At 39.5% G+C, this 16,642-nt stretch overlaps 1 protein-coding gene across 7 annotated transcripts in view; it reads left to right on the top strand.

Annotated features, from left to right (window-relative positions):
• Positions 1-16,642, top strand: part of NSMCE2 (NSE2 (MMS21) homolog, SMC5-SMC6 complex SUMO ligase) — a 213,555-nt gene that overhangs the window by 113,001 nt on the left and 83,912 nt on the right. For 2 of the 7 annotated variants that reach the window (XR_014793226.1, XM_084864875.1), the window contains exon 5: positions 5,897-5,980. The exons of 3 other annotated variants lie outside the window; for them this stretch is intronic. Coding sequence is in view for 2 of the 4 variants with exons in the window: in XM_084864875.1 (XP_084721001.1) it covers positions 5,897-5,980 (84 nt within the window). In the remaining 2 variants the exon portion in view is untranslated. Of the gene's footprint in view, positions 1-5,896; positions 6,763-7,050; positions 8,254-16,642 lie in introns of those variants that run through there. 2 more of the 7 variants (XR_014793227.1, XM_084864874.1) reach the window with 2 other exon arrangements.

The raw sequence follows: 16,642 nt of genomic DNA, 5'->3' as shown, positions 1-16,642 counted from the left end.
TCAACAAACAGCCAATTTTGTTTCATCTGTGTCTTCCACCTCCCCCGTCCCATATTACTGTGAAGGTGTATTTCCTTTCTCCTCCTCTTTCTTCTCCTCCTTTTCATCCTCTCCTCCCTCCCTTTGTTTTTACTTTTATAAGTATGTATAAATATTCTTGACATTCTTTTAAAATATAATCATAAGTGTCAGTTGGTAGTTTAGACTAAAGTACCATTGTAGTGTTGTGTGAATGAGTTATGAGTTATTCTCTCACAGGAACTAGCAAGTAACCAAGATGTTGTATTTCCCAAGATTTTCATATGATGGTGACCAAGTGCATTGCAAAATAGTGGTCACATTCCAGAGCTGTAACTAGTTCTGGAGGCTCAGTTACACAATTGCCACTCTCTGTCATCCTCTGCAGGGTTTTATTTTCTATCATGTATTAGTCCTCAAGCTTTGACCTCTAGCTAGACAACAGAGTATCCAGCTGAGACTTTGGAATGCGGTAAGCTCTGCTTTAGGACTGTATCCAGGGTTGTAACATGTCACTCAGAAGTCAGATTCCAGCCCTAACCGGTTTGGCTCAGTGGATAGGGCATCGGCCTGTGGACTGAAGTGCCCTAGGTTCGATTCAGGTCAAGGGCATGTACCTTGGTTGTGGGCACATCCCCAGTAGAGGGTGTGCAGGGGGCAACAGAACTATGTTTCTCTCTCATCGATGTTTCTAACTCTCTGTCTCCCTCTCCTTCTCCCTTCCCCTCTGTAAAAAAAATCAATTTTATATATATAGTGTGTGTATATATATATATATATATATATATATATATATATATATATATATATATATATATATAAAGAAGTCAGATTCCATTAGAGGAAAAGAATTTGTAAAACAGTAAATAAGAATCACTTATGGGATTCATTTTTAATTGATCTATCTTGGTTTTCATAATTGTGTGGTTCAGACTTGCATATAATACCAATACAAATAATTAAAAACCCTACAGATATTCAGTCTGTCTGATACTTTATTTATGTAGAATTTTTCTTCATAAAGTCAACCGTGGAGTTTGTTTTGATTTTTTTACAAGGCATTGCTAAATTTTGCTCACTGCAACTATTAAATAGTCAGTAACTTTGCATGTTACCATTGTTTCAAAGTTTTTATGCATTCCTGAAAGTAATTTTCCAAAATAAAATGAATATAAATGTACTTTGAGTTTAAACTATTTCAAGCCATATTTACACTAATACAATGAGATTGCACCAGACCCAAATGGGGGGGAGGGGGAGGGGTTGTGGGTCAGTAGTAACAGAGATGGAGGAGGTGAAACTCATGTGGTCAGTGACATGACTCCCAAAACGTGGATCACAGAGGTAGCTCAGTTTCCAGATGTCCAGACCCTTCCCCAGGCCTCCCCTGCTGGACACCCAAAATTTTCCATCTTTCTCTCCTTCATTCCCTACATCTAATGAATAGATCTTTACAGGTTATTTATTTAGAAAAATCTCTTGGTTTCACCTTTTCCATTCCTGTGATCAGGGCATCAGTTCTGATCTTTATCAGCATGCCTCTGGACTATAATTGCAGTTGAGAAGAAATGGACTAATGTATTTTGACCTTACAATTAATCCCTGCAGCAATCCTGGGAGGTTGGAAGTTATCCGAATTTTTTTCAGGTTGTAAAAACTGGCCAAGCTCTTTCAAGTGTGTTATATTGCTAAGGAAATGTCTTTGCTCTGAGTCTTTCTTCCCCGTAATGCATTTTATACAAGAATACCAAGATAGTCTCCTTAAAATGTAATTGTAATATACACTGAGTGGCCAGATTATTATGATCTCCGAATGCATAATAATCTGGCCACTTTGTGTAAATCCTATATAGTAAAAGGCTAATATGCAAATTGCCCCCTCCCCCTGGCCAGGCAGGCTGGGCCCCACCCATGCATGAAATCATGCACTGGGCCTTTAATATATATTACACACACACACACACACACACACACACACACACACACTCACACACACTCTGAGTGGCCAGATTATTATGATCTCTGAATGCATAATAATCTGGCCACTCAGTGTAATAACTTACTTAATAAAACCTACAATTATTGATGTAGCACTTTATAAATTACCAGAGATTTTTCATGTTTGAGCTTATTCTACACAAACTCAACCCATGAGATTAATATTATCTCCTAGTACGACCTTGTTCACGTCGTAATGACTTCTATTTTTCATCAAAGCAATCATAAGCTCTTAATTTTGATGACATTCTACATTTTACTAGTATGCTATGGCTGTTTTGTCCCTTTAATCATATATCTCAATGTCAGCTGGTTTTATCTTTAGCCAGCTGAACTTCCTTTCAGTCCTCTTCAGGTACCATCCGCATTTCCTCCCTAAAGTCTACTCAAAACAAAGCACGCCCCCACCTCACCCACCTTTGTGCTCTTCATTTAAACTAGTCTTGCAGTGCCCACTCCAAGTTCTACCTTTTCAAAGAGGTCTTCTCCAGGAATTTCTATCTTCCTGTTTTTTCCTCTTGATTTCCTTTGTCACATACATTTGCCCTTGAATATAATTTAAAGTTCCTCCTATCTATAAAAGTAATAAATGCTTCACCTGGCCGGCATGCCTCAGTGGTTGAGCATCGCTCTGTGAACCAGGAGATCATGGTTTGATGCCAGTTGGAGCACATGCTTGGGTCGTGGCCTTGATCCCCAGTGTGGGGCATGTTGGAGGCAGCTGATCAGTGATTCCCCCTCATCATTGATGTTTCTATCTCTCCCTCTCTTTCCCTCTCTGAAATCAATAAACATATAATATTTCTTAAAAGCAATATATGCTCCATGTTAAAAAATTATATAAGATATTTGAAAGTAAAAAGGTTAACTTCTGACTTGCCAACCCTAGTTTGTAGAAGTACCCACTGTTGTATGTCTTTAGAGTTCTGTGCATAAACGGGACCTTTCATGGACGCATATATGCGGACACACCTGTTGACACACAGGGAGATAAATGTAGATATATATTTTATACACAGATACCATCCTACAATTGGTTTTTCATTGACAGTATATCTTGGAATTTTTTCATGTCAGTGAATATGGTATAAGGAATTTCATTCAAATATCTCTCTTTATTGCCTCAAATTGTTTCATGTCAGTTTATTTCATGCATATACATCTTATCTACCTTCACAAATGAAAATGGGAACTCTTCAAGGGCAGGACTACTAATCATATATTCATTCTCTTTTCTATTTCTTTATTCTTTTCTCTTTCTGCATTTACTGCATATTTCACATTTGTGCTGTAGGAAATGAAAGATGTTTGCCTTTTATAACCCATAAGGAGTTGGGATATAGTGGATAAGAATCTAATTTTACCCACATAACTGTAACACAATGAAAAAATTGAGAAGTGACACAGATTTCTGTTACTGGAAATATGGCTAGGTAGGTTATTTGGGGGGTTTTTGTTGTTTTTTTTTTTGTTTTAAAATATACTTTTATTGATTTTAGAGAGGAAGGCAGAGGGAGAGATAGAAACATCAATGATGATGGAGAATCATTAACTGGCTGCCTCCTGCACACCCCCTACTGGGAATCGAGCCTGCAACTCGGGCATGTGCTCTTGATCGGAATTGAACCTGGGACCCTTTAGTCCATAGGCTGACGCTTTATCCACTAAGCCAAACCAACTAGGGCTAGGTAGGTTATTTGAACAATCCTCTTGCTGAAAATAATTGGAACTGTTGAATATGTATAAGAAGATATCCTCAGAGCAACAAAGGGCTGAAAAGAGAAGAAATTAAAGGCCAAACTTGAGGAAAAGTGAGAGTTCAGAGAGGCTTAGAGAGTGGAAGTCGCTTTTGCCTTGAGAGCATTTTCTGATGTATGCATATTTGAAAATAAGTAGTAAAACTCTACACAAAACTAGGAAATGGTTACCATAAATTTCAAAATAATGGTTTTGGAGGGGGTGGGTTTCTGTTTGTGGGATACTCAGAACTTTCTACTTACTGACTTAGTGGTAGTGGCTATCCTGGGTCATTTGTTTTCCAAACTGAGCATATTTATTTTATGTGTTTTTCTATACACATGTTATAATTTACAACTAAAAGGACAAGTTATGGGACAATATACTAATACATAGTATCATCCCACACCTGTGTGCATGTGTATGTGTGTATTATATAAATGGGATGTGTGACATAAATTTTACATGTTGATACAGTAAATATATAAATTTATGTTTACGTATAAATGTGTATGTGTGTTTCATACAGAGGAAAAGGTCAGAAGAGTATTCACAAACTACTGAGGGCAACCTTGAGAGGCAGAAAAGGGTTGGGAGTAGCAAGGAAGGAATTTATATTTTGTGCTTCAAAATTAACTGTTGTTAATTTTTTTAATAATCATTTTTATTTAGTATGTTTTTAAAAATATGATTTTAAAAAGATGTGGCTTCTGTCTCGGCCCCTAAAGCCCTCCTTTAGCATACTCCATGTCACTTGGATCAGTTCCTTTAGAAAAACATGTCGTTCTTTTTCTGGATTATAAGCTCTTAAAGGGAGCAGGATGGTGTCAAGTGTATGTTTGCATGTCTTGTACTTAGTAAATCCTGGTACACAGTAGAGGGTGTGTAAGTACTAGAGGAAAATGAATGAATAAATGTGCCTTAAGGAGAACCTAGGGCTGTAGGCATCCAGTAGGTACAACCTTTCCTTAGAGGTTTTTATTATGCATTTTGAGAATTATTTTGTGCCTGGCACAGCAGTGGGCATAAAGTTGGCACAGCGAATACAGGTTGATTTGAATTTGAGTGACACTTTGTGGAACCTGTAGGCAAATGTGGAGTCTGCCTTGCAGTGCCCCCTTTGGGTCCCAGAAAACAGGAAAGCGAAAGCACTCTCTAAAAATTAAACTGAGAAATGAACACCAAACTAACAAATTTAATCCAAGAGAGGCAGTGTGATCTTAGCAGACATGAAGACTCCTTGGCAGTAAGGCTTGACTGTAACTAATTGAGGGTATTGGCATCTTGCACACACACACACACACCCCAAATTTCCATCAGAAGAGCACTTTCTCTGCCTCCAAAGCAGAGAAAGGCAAAAGCTGTTGATGTAATTGTCATGATGCCTTGCAAAGCACTCTGACCAATAGCCCTGCCGGTGGAGGCCAGCTCCCGTGCTGCCTGGCAAGCAGGTAGCCCTGGGCGGAGCTGCAGAGGCTTATGCCATTTGCACTGGAATCCTGCAATGGACTCCACTCGCCCACCTCCATGTGCACCGAGCTTTTCTCTGGCAATTGGCCTTCCTACAACGAAATTCACTCGGGCCAATACCGATATCAGTGTACCCGATTCCTCTGTTTGTCACTGTTAATAATAAAGTCGCTTTCTTTCTTCTGTTTTTATTTTATACATCAGTATCTTGTGTGTTTTGTTAGCATGAGTCTGCATTCCTGGGTGCAGTCAGTGAGGTCGGGTATCAGTCTGCAAGGCTCATCAAGGTAGATGCTATCCTGTGGGCATCTGTTGGAGTGGCCTGCTGTCCTCCTGCTCTGTCTCCTGTCCATTCCACACTTCGCGAGAAGTCTTCTCAGAAGTGGTGTGCTGAAAACATCTTAATGATGTGCATGCACATTTCTCTCAGTTAGAGAACACCATATATTAACTCAGTGCAATAGATCCTTCTCCTCTGGTGAGTATTATTTGCTTGGCTTTGCAAATTTCACACCTGTATAGATGAATGGAAAATTATACTGGAGATGCCCTCCAAAGACTCATTTCCCCTTCTGCTTCTCATCTCTTGTGGCTTCGCTTCTGCTTCTCATCTCATTGTCAGCCTTGATCCTGGCACATACTCGGTCACTTCCTAACCTGGTCTCTCTTGCAGCAGGGAAACGTAAAGAAGATGGAGGACACAGTGAGGTGGACAAGATTAAGGATAAGGATGCAAGTAGAGCAGGCAATGAACGAGGTTATAGAATTTTTTTCTTCCATTCTCATCGTCCTCTCTTTCCTCAAACACTTGCACTTAAAAGGGTTTCAGGCCCCACACACTGCTGCAGAGACAATAAAGCACACATTCTCAGCAACATGTTCAACTGGTCTGTGAACACAACGGGCCTCACACCAGATTTCAAGAAATCATGAACATGTCTCCTTGCCAAAAAGGACATCAGAGTAGATAACCACAAAACCCTCAGTGAATCCTGGAATTTTTAAAAAATTAACTTGCATCAAATAAGTCGACTATGCAGTGAGATTTTTAATCAGCAATTTTTTCCCCTTTCTATTCTTCCTCTTTCACTCCAACCTCCAGCCAGAATAACTGACTATTAAATTTCACCATAAATTTACCAGGAATTTACATAGGGTAATCCTCAGTTGTCACTATGATTTGAAATAATCTCTCTTCTAGTCATAGATTAGGACCTCACCAAAATTTCAGATAGGGTAGGGCAGTGGTCGGCAAACTCATTAGTCAACAAAGCCAAATATCAACAGTACAACGATTGAAGTTTCTTTTGAGAGCCAAAAACTGACTTCTGTGCATGGGCCACGAAGTTTCAATCACTGTATGTATGCATGCACCCGCACGTGGTATTTTGTGGAAAAACCACACTCAAAGGGCCAAAGAGCCATATGTGCCTTGAGAGCCGCAGTTTGCCTGACCACTGGGATAGGTAAATATAAAATCTTGAAAAGACTTTTTTTTTTTTTTTTTTTTTTACAAACTTGGTTCCTAAAAACGATTGTTTAAACCAGTGTTTCCCAAACTTCTCTCATGATGAGAATCACCTGGTGGAGTTGTTAAAACACAGATTCCTGAATCCCAACTAAGAAGTGCTAAACTAGAATTTTTGAGAACATATAGGTAAAATTGCATACCTAACTTAGTGCTCTGTATATAACATCTGTCTTAGAGCACTAGTTAAGTATACAATTTTACCTATATGTTCCCAAAAATTCTAGTTTAGCACTTCTTAGTTGGGATTCAGGAATCTGTGTTTTAACAACTCCACCAGGTGATTCTCATCATGAGAGAAGTTTGGGAAACACTGGTTTAAACAATCACAGTTAGGTTCGTTTATACAGTTGGAATTCTGCAGCATAATAAGATACCTTTGGATTATTTGTCTAATAAGTTGGTGAGGCCACTGTCCCTATGTCACTGCAGGCTCTCTGTTCTGTGACATGGGACTAAATTGTTAGACAGGTGGTTATGGACCATTCTTGATTATTTAGGTGCTGGTTAACCATTCAGTGAGTTCTTTAGGCCTTTTGACCAAATTCACCATTGTTTGGCTTTCATTTTCTTGGGGTGAAGGGTGAAGAGTGATGCTAAGGAGGACAGGGTCCCCGTTTCACCCCCATGTGAGCAAGGCTTATTTCACACCAGACTCTCACTAGCTACACTGTGGCCTCTACAGTGGTGGAAATCAGGCTAGGTAGCATCGAAACACTCAAAACCAAGCCTTGTACCACTGCTGAAGTACTCACTCCTGCTTAGTGAACTAGTAACAGAATTTAGCATTTCCTAAAGCAAACTAGGTATAGTATGTTTATGCTGACGTAAGGAATTACCAAAAAGGGAAAAATCCTATTCACTTCCTTCATTAAATATTTAATTAAGGGTGAGAGGACCAACAGTTATCAACATTTATAAAAAATACCCCCAACTCTCAAAACTACCTGTGATTTTCAGACCTTTCATGCCTCTTCCCATTTTACCAAAGTACATGGTATTTGTCAAGGTTCCTGCACATGGGGAAGTCCATGGACAGCTCTAAATAAAGACAGAGGAGTAGAAGGAGCCAGAGAAAGATGGTCACCTGAGAAGCAGTGCGTGTTTGCCCCTCTCCCCTCAGCCAGGCCATGGCCTTCCTCTTTCTTTTTCTCCTGTTGAAGATCAGAGTCTAGACCGGTATTCACTGGACAGAGCTAAAAAGTCAGCCAGCTCAATAGCACAGACTGTCCTGCACTTGGGCAGCGTTATGACAAGCTGAAGTTTGCAGTTTTCAAAACTATATAGAGATCTGCAGACACAGGTCCTTCGTGACGAGCCAGCCTTTCACCCGCTGGCTGCCCAAGGGCCCAGTATACAACGGCAGAGTAGACCCAGCTCCTTTTCGCTTTCTGTTCTGCCTTTCTAAACCCTTTTTCTGGTACCATCTGTTTTTCTTTAGTCTTCCTGGAGCCCCCTAACTCCCCTGATTCTTGTCCCTTTTCAATAAAAGGTTTACCATACGTGTTGTTTTCATTAAGTCAATCCCTGTGTGCGTGTCTGTGTGTCATGTGTGTCTGCCTTTTGTTTTTGTTAGTTTGTAATACTTTAGAATATTCCCTTCTAACCAAATAAATCCCAACAGTAACTTTTCAGATTATGGACTCTTCAGTCTGAAAACTACCCTCAAAATATGTATAAACACATACAATGTTTGGTACAATTTCATGGCGTTCATGCAATCTCAGTGCCTATTTATGGATCCCAGCTGGGTTCAGAATTCCTGTCCCAGGATGGAATCCCAAAGTTACTGCCTCCTTTCGTGGTCACTGGTGATAGTTGAAAACATTCATTCACCAGGTACTCACTGAATGTCTACAGTGTGCCAGGAACTACAGGGCACTGGGGTACAGGGAAGAGGACAGTGTCGTTGAGGAGACAGACGAGTCTACAGTTAAGATACAGAATAGACGCAGTGGCAGGAGAAGTCCAGGAAACCTAGAGATGAATGTTTCATTCAGCCTTGGGGCATCAAGAGAGTTCTAGATTTATGTGTTACGTGGAGAAATTTGGATTTGATTTTAAAGGGCCTTAAGTTGAGGAATGATAACTGATCTGTGACTACTGAGAAAGTTAACTCTGACTGTAGCATGGAGAATGGGTTGGGGGAAGCGGGACTGGAGGCTGGGAGACTTTGGTAGTAAGCCTGGTGACAATAATAGTGATTTTAACCAAAGTACTGACAGCGTGGGTGAGAAGAGGGAGGGTTGGAAGGATATGTACTGGATTGACTGAATTCATTTCTTCAACAAGTATTTGTTGTGCTGCCACATGTCAGACCCTCTGTGGGATACGTGGTAAACTAGGGAGACGCTGTCCTTGTCCTCAAGTCTGGTGAGGAGGACTTGCAGGCTTCTGGAGCAGACAGCTCAGTGGACGATGGTGCTGGCAACCAGAGGTGACATCGACGTGTCACCCACCAGAGGTCCCAGGCAGAGAAGCGTTTCTTCAATCTACCCCTCCTGAGATTTCCAGATATCCTTGTAGAGATGGTACTGCTGGGAGGATGTGTCTACGTAAACAGTATTCGGGAACGGAGGTAACAGTTGGAGCTGGGAAGTGGATGCATGGCCCAGGGGGTGAGAGGAGAGGAGGGCTGAGCCCTGGACATGACGAAACTGTGGAGACAGAAGAGGAACTGATGAGACAGCCAGGAGTGTGTGAAGAATGTAAGGCAGGATCCACGGTGGAGCCAGTGGAACAGACGGGAGGGTTACAGTGGCAGCAGCAGGCGGCCTCAGGTGTATTGGAGGGGCCTCTGGTTCGAGACGATGACCTGGGCTTACATATTAAACTTCACACATTCACCACCATCTCAACTAAAGGGCTCAGGGTGGTCAGAAACTAGTGAACTACATCTCAATAAAGCTGCTGTTAAATAAAGAGAATAATAATGAAAATCCACTCTTACACACATTCTAGCAAATTGTCATTTCAAAAATGAATTAATCATAAGTACCAGATGTGGGGATGGGTTGGGGTGCAGTGAGGGGGATGTTATGCACCAGGGGAGGGGGGTAAGTTTGACTTTAGTCACTTAGTAGCCCTCTGTGAAAACAGTGGCTCATCGCCTTCGCCCTTAGAGAGGAAAGGGTTGTTACTCAGATTTTACAGCCAGATGAGGCATCTCTTCTTGAAAGGGCAACAAAAACATTTTCTTTGACATTGAATGACTCTTAAAATATTCTGCTCTAGTGTTCACTCTAAGAAAAAAAAAAAAAAAAATATATATATATATATATAATATATATATATATATATATATATATATATATATATATATATATGCAAAGACATCGTAACAAATAATAAGAATAAAAAACCCATTAAGGGAAAGAAGTTGTAAATAGAGTATATTTAAGTGGTATGAAATTAATAGTGAATAACAGTTGTTAATATAGTAGTAACCCAGACGCTAATGACTCCTCAAAAAAAAGAATAATGTAACAGTCTAACAATAATAGAAATCTGTGATCAGTAAGTGTTTCAACAGTTTGGCAGAAGGAAGGTGGAAGAGCACAAGGAAACCCCAACATGCTGGTGTGTTATTGTCGGTGCCAGAAAGGAAGGCAGGATAAAGTGTGGAGTTAAGCAGTGCTGGTGTGAAAATAGGATGAACAACTCCCCAGCCAATTGACTAAGAGTCGGGGGAAGTACTTCTTAACCAAACTGACAAAAATAGAATTAAAAGAAAGGTTTTTTCCTCCCCAAAGTACAAATTCTAGACATACTCGTTTTTCTTGTAAGAACACTTTCACTTAAAACTACATATGTGAAATTTTAAGTCAAATACTAATAATGAAATCTGGTAGCATATTGAAAGAATCGTCAATCTGATCAGTTCAGATTTGCTTCAGTAACGTAGTATTTGTTTATCTTTAGAAAACCAATACTATGGTAATCATATTGCGTGATCAAAGGAGGAAAGCCCTTTTCAGCCATTTATTCCTATGGGCCAAGCATCGCTCTGGTGGTCCAGTGGTGAACTGTAGCAACAAATTCCTTTCTTTGTCAAACTTAAGGGAGAACATTAAGAAATAGACAGCTAGCATAATAATCACATATACAGTTTTGTTGTATGATAGATTTTCAAATCAGTGGGGGAAAGCTGGTTTATTCAAGAAATTATTTTGGAACCATTGGCTAGTGTTTTAGTGACTCCTAACCCAAAATTTATACGTTAAAATACATCCCAGATGAATTAAAGATTTTATTTTTAAAAGTTGAAACTGAATATGAGGAGCTATAATCAAGGAATACTTGCATTACCTTATGTTCTGTTAGACCTTTTCAATCATGGCAGAGGGGAAGTTCTTAGAAAGATTTGAGCTAAAGGATAATGTCGCTCAGTTTCTGAGGTAAGGACAAAAGCAAGGGCTTCAAACTTAGTCCACAAAGCATACCTGTTTGGGAGATGTATCAGAAGGTTACAAAGAACTGAAACTTCAAGGGGTAAAACCCAACATCATTACTGACACATCAGAGTTTGCAGCCAAAGTCCAGCTGTGCTATTAAGACTTGTGGACGTTTTCCCAGTGGTTCTTGCAACCTAGATATTCTGATGCTTATCTGCCTCGTACTTAAAACACGTCTGAAGGTGCAGATAGTATTTTATATATTTTACTGGTAAAGATACAGAGAGCAGAGCAGTCTCAGTTCTTGCCTGAGGGCACCCCAGCTAATAATTGGCAGAGCCAAGGTCAAGCCCAGTCTGGTGCCCATGCCGGCTCTCCTGGCCATGTGCTGTACTAAGCATGCTAACTTTCTGACTAGTACTAGAGTTCTCGACAAACAGGTTCCTGAAGGTGCATTCGGGGAGGGGAAATTTTAACTTAATTTGTCTGAATAATAAGTTTGGATGGTAGCTTAGCAACTCACAGCTGGAAAGTCCACGCGGAGTTGTGAGGAATACTCTTCTCACCTCCATCCCATTTTTGCCAGATCTTCGTGGGGAGTGTCTGGAACTCAAATTTCATTCAGTTACCAGGATTACTTCCAGAAAGTCACTTTGAAGTATTTTTTGAACCAAATATTTCTCTGTTTACTCCAAAACAAATGAGTGGGCTTTGAATGCCACATATGTCACCAGCCTGCAGTTACAAGGCTGGTTTTTCTCCACCTGTGACTGGGCGGGCAAAGCAGTTTGGTCAACACAGCCCCCGCCAAGTTCTCCCTCCCCCCCCCATACACATACACACACACACACACACACACACACACACACACGTAGGTTAGAAGGCGAGGGCCATCGAGCGAGAATGCTCAGTGTTTATGGTCATCAGAGTTTTAAAGCAAAAAAAAAAAAAACCATTTTCATATTTTAAGTTTGAAATATTTATCTCTTATTTTAAACATTAAAAGCAGGCTTGAGATTTTTTAAAGTTTATTTCAAGGTGACATGAACTTTTAAAAACATTGAGAGACATTATTCTGTGTGTTTGCTTGTTGGTGTGGAAAGGTAAAGATGCACACAATGCATTTTTTCAAAAGGGCATATTCTTCTCCACCCTCTTGGATTTTCTAGCCCTCTATTTAATAATAATAATAAAAAAATCAACCTGTAAAGGATTGAAATAATGATACTATTGAATTTCTATTTATCCCTCTGTTTTAAAAAATGAGTTTGGTGTATCTCTGTTAACATAGCTATGGGAATAATTATAGCCTAGCTTGGCTAGTGTAGCCCAGCTGTTGAGTATGGACCCAGGAACTAAGAGGTCACCAGTTCAATTACAAGTCAGGGCACAAGCCAGTGTTGCGGACTCAGTCCCTTATGGGGGGGCCTATAGGAGGTAGCCGATCGATGGTATTTCTCTCTGATATTTCTATATCTCTACCCCTCTCTCCTCTCACTCTAAAAAAATGAATAAAAACGTATTTTTAAAAAGAAATATTTGTAGCCTAAAAGCCTATTATTTTTTTTATTGTAAGTTAACATTTATTAACTAAAACAATCTACTTTTATTTGTTTCACTTTTATTCTCATGAATTCAGGTTTGTCTGAAGTTATTGTAGCTATAATTTCTTCTGATCCTCATTTATTTTGTCATGTCTTTTCCAACCATTTCTTAGTTTTTATATTTTAAATCAGTCTGATCTTTAAACAGTTGATAGCAATGTTAATTATAATATTAATATTAGTCTACATGTAGTAAATGTTTATGTATATGTATTATAATTAAACAGCATGCATAAGGTGATCCATTTTTATAAAATAGATTTAAATCTATGATATGCCATGTGGGAAATTATCTAAAAGGATATATACACAGCTATTGATAGTGGTTTGTTATCTTTAATGATGGGATGATCAGTGGTTTAAATGTTTATTTATGTGTATACTCAAAATTTTTATAATAAAAATGTATTATTTCCATAATAAAAAAGTTTAAATAATTACAAAGGGAGTAAGGCAGTCTGCGATAGAACAAAGTAGACAAATGTCAGTAGCTATCTTATTTATATACCAGCCATGCCCATTGGGAAGTATAGTTGGGGTGGGAAACAAAATAAGCAAACAGTTCCATTCTAAATAATAACATGACACAAAATGCCCAGAAAGGAACTTAAGAAATGTGTAGATCTTTTCCAAAAGCAAACATTTGTCTGAGGTACTTGAAACAATAGAATGCTAGGTCAGTGATTCAATAATTAGACACAGTGATTTTTTACATGGGAGAGACTTGAATATGTTTAAATACTAATATAAAATAGAGAAAAGTTCACATTTTCTGCAGTGTAAGGAATGATTTTTCTTCAAGTAGATTTGGTGTTTAAGTAGATCCAGAGCTTAAGTAAGAGCCAGAAGATAGTAATATTTCCAACTTACATTCCTGGGAAGAAGAGGGTCTCCTTGACTAATAATAGCAATCTTAGCAGCCATTTATCGAGAGCCTATTATGAATTACACAATGTGATAATTATTTTCATGTGCGTTCATTTGATCTTACCACCATCTGAAAGTTACCGATATTAATCCGACTTTTTTGATAAACTCAGGCTTTTTTTTTTTTTTTTATTAATGAGAGAGAAAGGAATGAAGAGAGAGAAAAACATAGATTTTTGTTGTTTCACTTATTTATGCATTCATTGGTTGATTCATATATATACATATGTGTATATATATATATATATACTATATTTTTTAAATTATTATTATTTTTCTTCTTTTTCCAGAGAGAACGGGGAAGGCATAGAGATAGAAACATCAATGATAAGAGAAATCATTGATTGGCTGTCTCCTGCACACACCCTATTTGGGATAAACCCCAAAACCCAGGCATGTGCCCTTAGCTGGAAATGAACTCAGGACCCTTCAGTCTGCAGGCCGCCACTCTATCCACTGAGCCAAACCAGTTAGGGCACTTTGGTTGATTCTTTAACCTGGAATCAAGCCCAATACCTTGGTGTCTTGAGATGAGGTTCTAACCAATTGAGCTACCCAGCCAGGTAAAAAACAGGCTTTTATAAGCAATGTAAAGTGAATTCCCAAGTTCTGACGGGCTAGGTGTCAACTGTAGTCAGAAGACTTTCCCCCTTCAGTATACTACACTAGACTGCCACAGAAGGCACGATCCCGGAACGGGAAGCAGGCTTGGGTTAGTACGGTTGAGTCTGGCTTCTTTAACATAGGGACTAAGTTTAAGAGATTGATACAATATCAGTTTGGAGGTAAATCATTGGAAATATGGTCTGGAGTCTGGGGAAAGAGCTCAAGACATTCTTAGGGGTGCCATCAGGAACCCCTTGTAGCCTTGGAAACAGATGAGATTGTTTGCAGGGAGTGGTGGTAGTGGTGGTGGTGGTGGGGGCGGGGGGGTGGTTGGTAATCAGCAAAAAGAGGAGGAATCAGAGAGTACGCAGCATTGTGCCTGGAAAATGGTCAGCTCTCAGCTCTCACTATTGTTTCCTGGATTGCCTTCTCAGATTAGAATTAAACAACTGTCCTCCAGGGTGTCGCCATGTCTAAATAAGGCTCGGCGACATCCAGATGAGGGGAATACATAGGGAGTTTATTTACACCATGTGAGCTCCATGCTCCCTTGTCCTGGAGACTGTTAACGTGTTATCTGATAGAAATCTGAATTGGCAGGTGCGCACAGATGGTGGATTTTTTTGTGCCCAGCCCACAGCCTTGCTTCGAGTAGACACAGATTGAAGTACTGATTGATGACAACTAAACCCAAGGGGCAGGCTTCTCTTTGGCTCCACACAAAAAAAGATGAGTCTTTGTGGATGGGTGTTTGGGGAATTCCTGCAATATGTCTCAGATGTATTTCATTAGTGTGTGTGTGTGTGTGTGTGTGTGTGTGTGTGTGTTTTACTTTCTACTTTATCTCTGATATCAGGGGATTTTGTGGTTTCTCAGATGTTGTGCTGGGTAAGAAGTAGTAACTGCATAAACATTGGGTAGGGAGTGCCGATAGTGTCATAAATATACCTCTTAGTTTTTCTTAAAAAAAACCATCATCTGTTATGGAGTTGCCAAATTAGTATTGAGCCTTCCCTCCAGAAAGCTTACGAGGAAGTCTAACAAAGGGACTAAGTTTAAGAGATTGATATCAATGTAAGCTGTCTGGTTTACAGGGTAATTAATTACATTTAGGAAATTATATTTTCTAAATGTTACACCACACAAAGAATTCTATGAAAAAAAATACATTCCTTTGGGGGAAAACTGGTTTTATTTTTTGTAGTCATAGTCATAATTTCTTCTGTAAGATTATTTAGTTTTGGAAGTGCCTTAGCAAACCTAGGAGAGATTAAATATTTTTAGATCTAAAGTATGTGTTTCTAAAGCTGTAATTAGGTATCTCTGCAAATTAGCAAACTAATTTATTCTTTCTTTATTTTATTTTGTCAGAATTCACCTTTTAGAGTAAGCTTTTATTTGATCCTAATTGTCAAATTATTTCATTTTCTTTGACTTTAATATCAAGCTCAAGTATCTTTGTTGTTCGCATTTGTGTCTCAGTCATATTTACAGATGTCTGATAACTAAGCAGTCTTTCATATTCTGTCGAATGGCTAGATGCACATTGGTGCGTAGTACTTGAGCCACCAATGTGCCATGAACCTTCTACCAAGACATGTAGTGCACCCTCAGATCGTCCAGCTACTGTGGGACTCAATTTGCAAAAGTAAATAGTGTCCCTTTTTAAAAGAAAGAAAATTAGCAATACTCATTCAAATTCTGAGGTTTAAAAGACACTGAGCAAGCAAATAGTATAAACTGCCCATGTATAGCAAATTCTGAATCATTCAATTTTTGTGTAACTGACCCACATAGATCCTTTGCTGTATTCTTTTACTTATACGCCACAGGGTTTGTCCTCCCATTTCTAAAATTCTTTAAGACATTAGGTCTGATCTTTGAGCCTTAATCCTCTTGCTGGTCGATCGGCTAAGTTGTCTGGAACCTCCGTGGTGCTAGTGGCCAGCACACAGTGAAGGTTGTGAGGGCAGTTTGGTGCAGGAGTGGATCCGTTTATTCAGCAGACACATGCCTTGGTGACTCCAAAAGAGCTCAGCGTTCAGTAGAGAAGTGTGGTGGTTTTACACACGGCCCCTCAGCTTCTCTGACCCTCCTTCCATGGGACGGTGGGACTCTGCCTCCTCCCCTTGATTCTGGGTTCTGTGTCTGCTTGATCATAAACCATGGCAGAACTTTATTCCGTTTCTGGACCCAGAGCTTAAGAAACTAGCAGCTTCGACTCCTGTCTCTTGGGGACACTCACTTTTAGAGCCATGCTGTGAAGAAACATAAATTGCTGGTGTGTGTGTGGGGTGGGGGTTGGGGGGCAGGTGGAGAGGAACTGTCAGGCGCATCCACTGCCAGCTCTGACGGAGCCA

This window comes from Pipistrellus hanaki, assembly GCF_964339955.1.
Source record: "Pipistrellus hanaki genome assembly, chromosome: 17".
NCBI lineage: Eukaryota > Metazoa > Chordata > Mammalia > Chiroptera > Vespertilionidae > Pipistrellus > Pipistrellus hanaki.
The sequence above is the reverse complement of the archived record's forward strand: the minus strand, read 5'-3'. Positions and strand labels throughout refer to the sequence as shown.